Source organism: Melitaea cinxia, chromosome 2 (assembly GCF_905220565.1).
Source record: "Melitaea cinxia chromosome 2, ilMelCinx1.1, whole genome shotgun sequence".
Lineage (NCBI taxonomy): Eukaryota > Metazoa > Arthropoda > Insecta > Lepidoptera > Nymphalidae > Melitaea > Melitaea cinxia.
Genome location: NC_059395.1, coordinates 10,768,906 through 10,783,123, shown reverse-complemented (window position 1 = coordinate 10,783,123; position 14,218 = coordinate 10,768,906). Strand labels below are relative to the sequence as shown.

The 14,218-nt window shown below is 34.2% G+C and overlaps 1 protein-coding gene across 1 annotated transcript in view; it reads right to left on the bottom strand.

Moving 5' to 3' along the window:
• Positions 1 to 1,791: 1,791 nt before the first annotated feature.
• The window catches only part of LOC123659516 (pseudouridine-metabolizing bifunctional protein C1861.05-like), a 35,390-nt gene continuing 22,963 nt past the window's right edge, over positions 1,792 to 14,218 (bottom strand). Inside the window, exon 6 of the mRNA XM_045594730.1 lies at positions 1,792 to 2,326. Within this exon, the coding sequence (XP_045450686.1) occupies positions 1,803 to 2,326 (524 nt within the window). The 3' untranslated portion in view covers positions 1,792 to 1,802. The remainder of the gene's footprint in view (positions 2,327 to 14,218) is intronic.

The window sequence follows — 14,218 nt, the reverse complement described above, 5'->3', positions numbered from 1 at the left end:
TTATTGTTAGCTGGATTCGATTTTATTTTCTTTTATTCGTGAGTATTTATGAGAAAGGAGATATCGCGTCACTGACAAACTAAAGTGTATTCGCTTTAAGAAAATAGAAACATAACTTAGCCACTCGACCTTACTCGACTTTAGCACTTGACCAATAAGATCAAGGTAAATTAAAAACAGAATTAGTTTAATAAAGATGTTGATGAATGCTCTTAAAGATTCTGATTAAATTTTAAAATTAAACATGAGATGAGTCTCCATTTTTAACCGACTTCAAAAAAGAATGATTCTCAATTCGACCGTATACCTATATATATCGGTATATACACTTGAGAGCAAAGAAATTTCACACCTCTACATTTTCATTTTGACCGTATTTTTTTAATTTAATTTTGTTTGCAAATACAACTTGAATTAAATTAAAGTACACATTGTTAGCTTTCTAAAAACCCATTATGTGTAGCTTTGACCTTCGAAATCATTACAATAGCAAATAATTGTGTTTGCTCGCAAACGAAAAAAAACCGACTTCAATTACATCGACGAGTAATACGACGTAGATCGACGAAAAAATAGTCAAGTAAGCAAGTAACTATGCGTTATCAAAGATTACTCAAAAAGTAGTTATCAGATCTCAATAAAATTTATATGTGACATGGTAAACATCAGCTTTCGATTAAATTAAAAATTATTAAAATCAGTACACCCAATAAAAAGTTATTGCGGATTTTCAAGTTTCCCTCGATTTCTCTGGGATCCCATCATCAGATCCTGGTTTCCTTATCATGGTACTAAACTAGGGATATCTGCTTTTCAACAAAGAATTATCAAAATCAGTACATCCAGTAGAAAGTTATGCGGTATAATACAACGTAGGTCGACGAAAGAAGCGTCAAGTAAAAACGCATTATTAGATATAACTCGAAAAGTTGTTTGATCTCAAATAAATTTAAATGGGACCAATTGACACACACCACCTTTCGATTAAAAAAAAAATTGTCGAAATCGGTCCACCCGGTCAAAAGTTCTGATGTAACATACATAAAAAAAAAGAATACAGTCGACTTGAGAACCTCCTCCTTTTTTGGAAGTCGGTTAAAAACAATATTTTTTCGAAGACAATGATTTGTTAATACGAGGTATTGCCCCCCCCCCCCCCCAGCCTGAATAACCGCTTCCATTCGATTTTTCATTGTAGAAATAAATTTTTAACTCTTGCGGTATGCTGTTCCCATTCTTCCTTGATTGCGGTTTGGAGTTCTCTTAGACGGTGCGTTGTAGGCGGTGCGTTTCTTGCCTTGTTTAAGTTGTTTTTTCGTTTTTAGAAATCTAAATCGTTAAGCATCCAGTTTAGTTTTCTCGTGTTGTTTTATGAAAAATATAATTAACAATACATAGATAGTTACCTCTACAATATGATAATTTTGTAAATCACGTAATAATAATAATAATACACTTTATTGTAGACCAAAAACAGAAATAATACATAGCAAAGAAGTAAAAATTTTAACAATATATTCATTAGGTTCAAAGGGCGGCCTTTCTCGTTTAAAAACGATCTCTTCCAGGCAAACTTAGGGCAAAGGAAATGGTCTAATTTTTTTTATAGCGTCAGCATAGGTGTACAAGCTACAACAAATTTATAATAAATATTAAAATAGTTAAACACATATATACATACATACATGCACACATACATACATACATACATACATACCCACATACATACATACATATAAATACATATATTATAATTATAAATTATCATACTTATTACTTATATTATTTAATAATGTAATACATTAATAATACCAAATATCGTATACAACTTTTTTATAATAATTATATTTTGTAAATTTATCAGGTACCGTTTTCTTGCTAAGCAAAGCATCTTTCGCAGCACAAAACCCGGCCCCAATGCTTTCAAATTCATTAAGACCCAAAAGGAGGCCATTAATAAATCCACTTGAAAAACAATCTCCTGCTCCAGATACATTTTCCAGAGTATTTAAAACTTCAGATGTATAATGCCGGACTTCAATCTTTTTATTATTTTTTGACAAAATATTATTTTGTTCTACTGCTTTGATTGTAACCACTCCTGCTGGACCTCTTGTTACTAACAAAACGTGTATACAATTCAATATGATTTTAGAGAGATTTATAATTTCTTCTAAGTCATTACTTTTATTTATATTGTTGTTCGGTTTCAAATAGTTGGCCATTGCTCTAAGTTCCATCATATTCGGTGACGCGTAGCTAATAAATTGCTGATTGCAAGATAGTGCTTTAACAGCTTTTCTTCGGTCTGTAGGTTCGTAGAAAACTAGAAAAAAAAAAAAATTAAATTAAAAGAATATTTGCTTTAGAATATTTATGTTAGCATTCCCTAAATATAGTATAGAGTGACAACACGGTAAATTGGCCGTTTTCTGACTATTTTGAGGAAAAAATAAAAATAAAGGTGGATGTAATCTACCTAAAGTTATGAATAAGATTATATACCTTACCATATTCTAAGCAACAATAAATATTTAAATCTAATATAAATAAATAATATTAATAAAACGTATACGTAAACGTACACGTGTAATATCACATATTAATAAAACGCAATCATTATCATTATCATTATTTAATAAAACTAAGTTGATAAAATGTGCGTGCCCATAAAACTTAAAAAGGAGTCGATAAAGGGACTTATGATAAAGGGACTTATGTAGTATGATAGCCCTTTTTCCCCCCTCGAACAAGAACGTTCCCGTTTTAACCTAACGGGCTTGCTTTTTAAGATATAAGGGCTTTTCCAACCCTTCAACTTGAAAATTAAGTGTAGTGGCGCCATCGTTTGTCTAGTATTTGAACTTCATTCAGAAAAACGATTATTTGGGTTGTATTTCGAAAGGCGCTGCGAGCAATTGCAGCATGTGTAGTAATGGCGCGTAAAATTCCAATTTCAAGTCTTAAATTACATTTGTTACTATTATAAAGTTATTAAATTTTATGTATTTATACAGCAGTAGCTAACTTATATTTTGGAGTTAAAGCGACATAATATTTGATGCGATGATATTGATTGCGACATATATTGATTCATAAATTGTATTGAGGATCAGCAGAGGCATCTTCCTCTCTGGCCCACTCCGCGGTCTCCTTCTGCGTCATTACCTCTTCGCAGAAGGAGACTGCCGCCTGCCACGATCTCTCGCTGTCAAGCATAGCCTTTACGACACTCGGCAGCGCGAGATCCCGTCCAAGAACCGCTGAAAGCGTGCGCCACTGCGGTTCCCTACTTGATGGACCCTATCGTAATATTTGCGATTCGTTTGATCTCAGCCCAATCCACGCGGGCATATCCGTCTTTATCTCCTGTAGTGAGCCATGTTGTGGATGTGGCAACGTCGCAATTTACTTTATCTGGTAGGCCGATGCGTAAAATAAAAAAATCAGTGGACATGTTCTATCTCAGTATAGTGTAGTGTTGATAAAAAGACTTACACCAATTAGCTGCTTTATTTTTATGGCGCGCACACTTTGAGTATTTAATGCGCATGAATGACACCTAACACAATAAATAATTAAAAATAATTGTGTTTTTAGAAACAGCCAAGAGTAAATTGAAAAGGTAAACTGATGTAATAAAAGTTACAATGAAAAGAGACTACGTGTAACATTATGGTCCATTTCTTTGAAACCACTGAACCGCGATCTTGATGAAATTTGCACTGTACGCTAAGATTTAAAGATTCTTAAGACAATTAAAAAAGATTTTTAGATAAAGATCATCATCATCATTAGCAACCTATCAATGGCTCACTACTGAGCGCAGGTCTCCTCAGAATAGGGTTATAGGCCATAGTCTATCACGCTGGCCCAATGCGAATTGACGTACTTCACATACCTTCCAGAACTTAATGAAGAACTCTCAGGTGTGCAAGTTTTCACGATGTTTTCCTTCACCGTTTAAGCAAGTGTTATTTAATTACATAAACGCACTTAACTTCGAAAAGTTAGAGGTGCATGCCCGGGATCGAACTGCGACCGCCCAAATAACAAGTCACAGTCCAAACCACTAGGCTATTAATGTTTAGATAAAGATAAAGTAGGTATATTAAAAAACAAGATAAAACTTCGGCTAAGATCTAGATTAGGTAAAACCGAATTAGAAAAATCAAATTATGGGGTTTTTGGGTGTGGAGGGTGGAGGGTGTAGGGGAATCTATACAAGGTAACATTGTCACACCTCAAAACCCCATGGTTATGGAGATATCCACGGTTAAAGTTTTGAGGTTAGAAGAAGAATTTAAAGCTATTATAATACCTTTGAGCTCGTACTGTTTGCATTGTGTGACAAATCGACACTTTTAAACAAAATAACGCGTCAGACATAATATTCTAATAAAATTAGTAACATTGCGTGCTAGAATATAGGTTTAGAAATTCGAAAAATACCCAAAACCGAATCGGAGCACCCCACTGTCCACGTGGTCTTGGTCTGTCCTACCCCTAGAGTGTTTTTTTTTGTGCCGCGGAGGCGCGGAGGGAGGGCAGGACGGAGCATGAGTGAGCGTGCTTTTGCACGCAAGGGCGGAAGGGCTGCACTTCCCGCAGCGCCGGAGCCAAGCGTTCCTCGAACTTTCGAAATTCTTCTTCTAACCTCAAAACTTTAACCATGGATATCTCCAAAACTATGGGGTTCCGAGGTGTGACAGTGGTACCAGGGGTAGCGTTCCCCACCCTCTCCCCCCCCATCCCCCCACGGTCCCAAAATTCGGTTTTACCTAATCTAAAGCTTTACCAAAACTTCTTCAAAAAGCAAATATTCTCTTTATTAATAGTTTCTATGAATAATAAAGTAGTCGACTTAAAATCAAAATCAAATCATACTGTTTTTTGAAGTTTCGTACAGTGTTGCTATGATAATAAAATGGCAGCTCCCTACAATTAAGGAAGTACAACCAGAAAAGAGAACACTGACCTTACGAAATCCTGAAAATCAGCATTCACATCAAGGTAGGTACAGATAGATATGCTATTATATGCATGGTTTGACCATGCTCTTGGATAAGCAATGCAAATGGTCTGCGCAAAACAATTAGTAAAATCCTCCTTGTAATAATAAATAAATTTATTTGTAAAAAAAAACATGCTGATCAAGTTAAAATTATACAAAAAAAAAACACATAGTGCATAATTTATAATAGGACAAAGTGAGCGCAAACGAAAAACAAATAAAAGAAAAAATGAAAAGAGATATATAACAACATAAGCTTATTGATTAAAAGTTGACAACACACGTATTGATTGGGATTTTTTGTACATAGCATGGATTTTTAATAAAATGTGAGGGGGATAGAAAACATAACTGGGGTGAATGAAACTTGTCTTCACTAAAATGTTTTAGATGCACTCTCCACTGTTTTATATTAGCGTCTTGTACTCAACCACAGAGTAAATTGTAATAGTAGTACCATGGAGTAGTACTTAACTGACATTGGCCGGAAACCATAGACAGTGTAACCGTTTGTGGCAGATTTCTGCCATTTTGGCAGATTTCGCTCCTAAATTTTGTCTGTGGCAGATTATGCTGACGATTACAAGTGGCAGATTTGGCAGATTTAAAAGATTTCGGGAAAATGCACATGACTTAGTTAAAATTTTCAGTGACTTATCTTTTTTAAAAATAATTACATTTGGTTTATTAATTAGATCAAAATTTATTTCACCGAACTGGCAACATCTATGTCATGGCCTGATAATACGGGGATTTCCCTCTTATTCTGTTTTAAAACAAGTACGTTATATGATTATGAACTGTAATTAAAATAGGAGTGTTCATATTCATATGATAAGAATATGAACACTATTCTCCTTTATTGATTTAATTTTATTTTACGCCTTTCTCGTTTGGTGAGTAATGTGTGCGGTTCTGTGTAACGGATCATAAATTATAAAGAGATAATACGAGCGTGCTTAACTGCTTATCGAACTGAGTGGAACAAGATTACTTGCTTTCTTCCTGAAATAACAATCAAAAAAAGTAGATAACAAACTTCGACAAATTAAATTTGACATAAGTGTAAGATATTATAGTTAGAATCAGGTGGAAGTAGCACCATAAGCACAATTTTGAGAGTAGACAATTTTTTGGGAACGATTGGAAAAATACTGGACGCGAATAGGGTACAAAATATCCAAATATTACAACTTTCGCGAAAGCTTTATTGCCTATGTCAAACGCTTCGTGCGAGAGAATATTCTTGTAGGTAAACCTGAACAAAACCAAAATAACATGTTTCAGCTATAATTATCACAAAAGAGGGGATAAAGGAACACGAAGATTGTATGTCTCCATTAAAACAAGTAAAAATATGTTTAAAAAAACATGTTGTTTAAATCTATGCATACGGAGTATGAAGATGAAAATTTGGAGGCAAATGTTTAATACACACTAAAAATAGTATGTAGTAGATGTAATACCGCTTATTGAAATTGTAAAATGGTTTTTGTGCTGATTAAAGAAATTACGTTTTATTAGTTGTTTTTTTTTTTTTTTTTTAGTTTTAATGATGGCATATTTTTGGCATTTTTGTCCTCAAGTGTGGCAGATTCTGGCAGATTTTTTACCCAGTCTGTGGCAGCTTCGCCACTATTGAAACGGTCACACTGACCACAGAGTACATTGTAATAGTAGTAGGAACCCGAGACTGACTCCACCCTACACGTTAACTGACAACGTTTTGTAATCTATAATAATTGTGTAAATTTAAAAAATACTCAAAGTATTTTAGTGAGACAAAGTAGTATTTGGGCACTTTTAATTCTGAAATAAAGCATATATTAACACACACTTTAAGTGGTAATTAAAATTATTTGTCAAATTGATGTGGTGTTCGAAATACTTGACTGTAAAAGTATAAACAATTTATTAACTACATACATCAAACTTTTTAAAGAAAATCAAATTTTATATCTGAAACAAGACCCATTTAAGGAACTACTGTAGTAAGTACACTTATATTTTTTAAAGTAAGTATTTTATCTTCAACTACTTAATAAAATGCTGTAATGGGCATGTTTTGTTTGCTGTATGCGGACGTGTTTTATATCTTGTTGGTAAAACTTCAGTAACAGTATATAGGTAATTTTTATTAATTAATATTAAAGAAATATAATCGTATATGATTTAAAAGTTAATTATTTAAATATATATTTATTATAAAAAAAAAAAAAAACTACTTGAATATAAAATCTACATAATATGTTTGTAATGTATGTAAAAAGAGGAATGAATTAAGACAAAAATAATGCATGTATTTAAAGTTACCATTTAATGAAAATAATATAACAACTTTATTAATTTTATTTTTCTATCAAAGATTATATTTTAAGAACTCATGATTATTTACTCAGACTATTCATAATTCAATTTTAAACCAATAATACCAAAATAATAAATGTAATAAATTGAAAATATTAGTGTATGTATACTGTAATATTTTTGTAATAAAAATTTTCTGACAACAAATCACTGAACTTTTTTTCAATGTTTTACAGAACATTGAAAATTGAATAAAATATAAATCATCAGACAGGAATTAAGTATTGCAGATGAAATGGTGTGGGACGCCCATTAAATTCATAAAGTCAGTTATTTATAATGTTTAAAAAACAGTAATTCCATTAAGAAACATGCATTTTTATTTTATACTAATTTTTAAACTAGTATAACTTATATTGGTTTTAATACTATTTAAATCTTCTTATATAAATAAAAATGAATCACTAAATGTTTTGCTAAGCGCTAAATTCGAGAATGGCTTAACCGATTTATATGATACTTTGGTAGAAATTTTGGTAAAAATTAAGAAAATTGCGCAAGAAAATAGCAATATATTAGAAATAATTTTAAACTTTGTTGGTGTTGTTTGGCTAGTGTTCAATAAAAATATTGTCGATTGATATATTTATCGCTTATACATAGTCTGGCCGTAAATACTATTACAATTAAAAATAAATACAATTTTTAAAACTCTCCATATGCTTGGTTGCCAAACACTTGTGCGCAAAATAAACAAAATATTACATTTGAATTTAGAATCTGTCATTTTTGTATGTTGTTCATTGTGTTTTCTCATTTTTGCACCAATACATTGTAAAATATTTTGTGATATTAAAAGGGAGTGGGGTGATAAAGAGAACTGAATCACTGTGATTACATTACACAAAGTAGGTATGGAGCCAAATACAATTTTTAAAACTCTCCATACGCTTGGTATTTGTCAAATGTTTGTGTACTGCGCTATTGATAAGTACAATGAAACCTCCTCTATTTGTAAAAGACAAAGATCTGGTCGTCAATGTAGTGTTTGGACAAAAAAGGCGATTAAAGCAATAAGGAAAAGAATGAAATGGAGCCATAGTCTTTAAAGAAGAAGAAGAAGAAGTACAATGAAACCTTCTCTGTTTTTCTTTGTGACAGAAAAAGATCTGGTCGTCCACATAGTTCGTAGAATAGAATTCAAAGAAATCTTGTCCGAAAGGAAAATAATTTTATCTCTGGAGACAAAGATGGCAACTAGAACCATGTCGCATACTTTAAAAGATGACGTAGGACTTGCAGCCTATAAGAGATGCAGTAGTTATTTCTTAATGGATAATTTAAAAAAGAATAGGGTGGTAAAATCAAAACTACTTAAGCGGTATGCAGAGAGAGGTCATAGAAAAATTTTGTTTATGGATGATAACATTTTTACATCATTACAGCCTATACAGTCCACTGCTGGACATAGGCCTCCACAAGTTTACGCCAAAAATAACGTGAACTCATGTGTTTTGCCCATAGTCACCACGCTGGGCAGGCGGGTTGGTGACCGCAGTACTGGCTTTGTCGCACCGAAAACGCTGCTGCCCGTCTTCGGCCTGTGTATTTCAAAGCCAGCAGTTGGATGGTTATCCCGCCATCGGTCGGCTTCTTAAGTTCCAAGGTGGTTGTGGAACCTTGTTATCCCTTAGTCGCCTCTTACGACACCCACGGGAAGAGAGGGGGTGGCTAAATTCTTTAGTGCCGTAACCACACAGCACTAAAGAATTTTATTAAGAATTACATTTTTACAATCAAGTAATATTTTAACAAAAAATAAGCCCTTAATTTCTCAAAAAAAAAAAAAAAATATCAATGCTCAAAGCTCTAAAAAATTCCCAATTAGTCAACAGAGTACAACATGGGTATTATCTAATTTCAGTGATGGTTCGGTGGAGCTATGAAGGAGTGACTGAGCCATATTTTTGTGAAAAAGATTTCAAAACATCGGCACAATTGTATCAAGATACCATTCTTGAGAAGGTAGTTAAGCCACTTAACAACACCATGTTCAATAACAAGGAATAGTCCTTTCAGCAAGACTCGGTGTCGGGTCATTAAGCTCGAACCACCCAATCTTGGTTAGAAACCAACATTCCGGACTTCATTAGAGCTGAAGACTGGCTGTCATCGAATGGTTTTATATTAACTAGTGGTCGTCCAGTGGTCTAAATTTGACCATAATTAATTTAATTTATAAGTTTGAAGATTATCAAGGTTTTGTTGTCAAAGAGTATACTTCTATACTTAATAATAAACCAAAGAGCGTATATATGCGTGTGTGTGTCAAATACATGTTAGTATGTGTAGTATTTTTTTATTGATATAAGGTAATTTCTGCACTCCTACTGTATATAAACTAATAGTGAACGAAATTTCATACACCGTCGGCGCAATTTTCGTTAAAGGGGGTACAAAGTTTTTGCTTATTAAACTAACACACTGTAATAGTAGTAAATGTTACATGCAATAGAAAAAAAAATGTTTTTTTTTCTTTGTAACAATATTTAGGGCAAGACTGTGTAATTGTATATGTATATTTGTAACTTTCAATATAAATATCCATTTCTTTAAATTACTAAAAAGTAATAATTGTGTATGCATGCAAATGAAAAAAAAAAACAAAAACGACTTCAATCACATGAACCAGTAATACAACTTAATATATAAATTCACATTATTAGAGATAGCTTAAAAAAGTACTTGTCAGACCTCAATTAAATTTGAATAGAACCACATGATATGAACAAGTTTATGATTAAAAATATTATCATCGACATTGGTACACCCAGTAAAGAGTTGAGGTAGGTGTAATAAAACGTTGGACGGAGGACTTGGCTTCGCCAGTCCCCGGGCAGTGGACGGTGGACGCAGTGAAGCCGGTCCTCCGGAAGTGGGTGAGGCGGCGGTTCGGGCCGCTGACCTTCCGTCTGGTGCAGGTGCTTTCCGGACATGGGTGCTTCGGTAAGTACCTGCACCAAATCGCGAGACGGGAGGTGACTCCAGCCTGCCACGAGTGTGGAGCGCCAGAAGATACGGCACTCCACACGCTGGAGGCGTGCGCCACTTGGGAACCGCAGCGGCGCACGCTTTCAGCGGTTATCGGACGGGATCTCTCGCTGCCGAGTATCGTAAAGGCCATGCTTGACAGCGAGAGATCGTGGCAGGCGGTGGTCTCCTTCTGCGAAGAGGTAATGACGCAGAAGGAGACCGCGGAGCGGGCCAGAGAGGAAGACGCCTCTGCTGGCCCACTCCGGCGCAGACGTACGGAGGCAAGGAGAAGGCGGTTTGCCCACCTCCTCCCCCCCTCGTAATAGTGGGGTCGGCGGCCGATAGTCGGGGGACTTCGGCCGGCCGGACGACACGACCCCATACGTCTGGGGGTGGCCTTGTTGTGAGCGAGGCCACCCCACCATCATGCCGGAGCCCGGAAGCTTTGTCCGGGCCTACCGCTGAGGCGAGGTGGCGAATGCTAGCGCGACCCCTCTCGCCCCACCCAGGCGGATGACTGCTAACACGTGGTGGTTTTTAGTCAGTAGGAGTCTGACATAACCCTCTGGCGCCCCCGCGCTGGAGGGTATCCATGATGGATTTTCCCCACGTAAAAAAAAAAAAAAAAAGGTGTAATAAAACGTAGGTAGACGAAACAATAGCCAAGTAAGTACGCATTATTAGAGATAACTCCAAAAGTAATTATCGAATTTCGATTAAAATTAAATTATACCATTTAACACCACCTTTCGATTAAAAATTTTTTTATTGAAATCGGTCCACCTAGTAAAAAGTTATGGGGTAACAACACACACAAAAAAAAATACAGTCTAATTGATAACCTTTTACTGGTTGGACTGATTTCTATGATTATTGTTTGTAATGGAAAGGTAGTGTTTACCATGTAGCCCCATTATAATTTAATCGAGATCTGTCAAGAACTTTTTTCATCATCATCTTATCATCATCAACTTACTTGACAAGTTTATGCCTAAATATTTTGTATTAGCTGGTCGATGTAATTGAAGAATAATTAACGATTGTTAATGACGCAGATTATCGCGCTTTAATTCTACCTCAGATGTATCCTAAAGCTGTCGGTCCCGGTTTTTATCATCAAAACATAGTTATAAAATAACTCTTGATTGCGAAATTATTTTCTAACTATTGAGCAGTATGACGGATTAAGCTTAAATCGTTCGCAGACGTATATAACTTTTTTTAGTAACAATCCATTACAGGCTATTTTTTTTGATAAGCAGTATTTGTTTATTATTTTATTACTTTTACTTGACTACACTTCTGATATCAATTTTTTTAATAAAAAATGAACTATATTTTAAACGAGTTTAAATTTTGAATAGTCATGATAAATAATACTTGTAATATTTTTCGTACAAATATTTAAAAATCTTCCATAAAGTGTCTGCGTTATTATCCTTCAGAACAAAATTGTAATGCTTTTCTCACAGTAAACAGCGCGTGTGAACTTTTTAGCATTGTGAGAATGTAACAAATGTTTGACTGCTATTCATTTAGTAAGGATTGCGAAATTTTTCATGTTTGTTATTCATCGCAGTCTCATAGCCTTGGGTTTGAAGTTAAATAAATCACTGCTTTACCTAGCACCATTAATGGTGCGTACCGAGGCTGTTGCTCCAATTTGATTTTGTTTTTTGTTGTCGTGTTATACCGAAGTTTCTATATTGTCACACTTGTTCAATACAAGATAAACTTTTTAGTTTATACATATAGTCAACAGTCACAATAATAAATTAATAATAGGTCGGGAAATAAGTCTTTTCGTATTTTCTAGTAAAAACAATAAAATCTTTTTGGTTCTATTGTTTGTATCGTGCTGGTTTTGATACCAATGAAATGAAATGAAATCATTTATTTCGTCTTAAGGTGATATACACATTTAACGAAAGTCAAAATAATGTCATTTACAAAAATAATAATACAAATAAATTTAAAAAAACGACAATAATAAAAGAAAGTTAAGGTAGCAAAAAATGAAAGAATAAAATAAAAATTTATATCTTAACATTGGGTACATCACAAACTTAGGTAATATACCCAGTGTTATGTGCAACCTTAACTTCATCAAAATAATCAAATTATTAAGTTAGTTAAAATTTCTAATGTCTCGGTAGACATTACCTTTCTATTATGTCCCCGGCTTTGTTAAATATTACAATAAATAAGATAATCTAATCTCCCTAGTGTAGGCTGAGAGAAAAAAAAGCCAGAGGAAATAATTGTGTTTGCTCGCAAACGAAAAAAAACCGACTTCAATTACATCGACAAGTAATACAACGTAGATCGACGAAAAAATAGTCAAGCAACTACGCGTTATCAAAGATTACTCAAAAAGTAGTTATCAGATCTCGGTAAAATTTATATGTGACCACATGATAAACACCAGCTTTCGATTAAATTAAAAATTATCAAAATCGGTACACCTAGTAAAAAGTTATTGCGGATTTCCAAGAGTTTCCCTCGATTTCTCTAGGATCCCATCATCAGATCCTGGTTTCCTTATTATGGTACTAAACTTGGGATATCTCCTTTCCAACAAAAAAAAAATTATCAAAATCGGTACATCCAGTAGAAAGTTATGCGGTATAATACAACGTAGGTCGACGAAAAAAGCGTAAAGTAAAAACGCATTATTAGATATAGCTCGAAAAGTTGTTGTTAGATCTCAAATAAATTTAAATGGGACCAATTGACACACACCACCTTTCGATTAAAAAAAAAATGTCGTAATCGGTCCACACGGTCAAAAGTTCTGATGTAACATACATTAAAAAAAAGAATACAGTCGACTTGAGAACCTCCTCCTTTTTTGGAAGTCGGTTAAAAAACAGTTTCCCGCCACTTTTTATTAGTTTTTCTCTCCACTAAAATGGGCGAATCCAATGATTCTTCATTCGGTACATTTTAAAGTTTTACTTTAAAAAAGAGGAAAATGCGACTCAAGCAGCGAAAAAAAATTGTGACATTTATGGACCTAATGCACTGTCAGTAAAATTAACACGAAATTTGCTTAAGCGTTTTCAGTCAGGAAATTTTAATGCCAGAGATGCTTTTCGCTCTGGTCACCGAGTTACGGATAAACGTGACGACATTTTTGAAAAAGTGGGGCTAGATCGATATTTGAGTAATTAATCATTTATACAATGATCTTAGTTTAATCCTCTAAGGTGTGATAAATACGATAAATTTTTCATGATTCATATTATTTGAAATTTTTACTATTCAATGAATGTAATCAAGCGCAACTGGAGGCTATTTATGTAATTTATTCTCTGGTAGGTAATTACATAGAGATCTATCATTACGTAAAGATCGAGAGGTCTAATTGTTAGCGGAAGAAGCTGATGGGAAATCTAGAGTATGGAGGTCATTGTACTTTTAATTTATCTATATGTTAAAAATTGTTTTTTTCAATATTTGTTGCAGAAAAAATGAAGAAAAGAAGCTTAGCCGGTAACTGTGGGATTATCGTCTTTGTTATTGCCCTTGTAACTGTGGCAGTGTCATTTGGTACGCCTAACTGGCTTGTTAGTGACAATAGAATACGGGGAGCTAAACTTGACAGGTGAGTTTTACTTAGACTAAAATGTTGAATGTAATTTCTTTTATTCTTCGATTGATATTTCGTCGACGGAGGTTGTATATGCCTACAAGCTAAATTATGATTTGATTCACATTCCCTTTAAATAACTTGTAGATTGGGATTATGGAGTCACTGCTTCAGATCTCTCCCGGATCCATTAGATGTAAATCAGAGGCGATTTTTCGTCGGTTGCCGTTGGGTTTACGATCCTTTCACAACTGGATACGACAAGATACGTG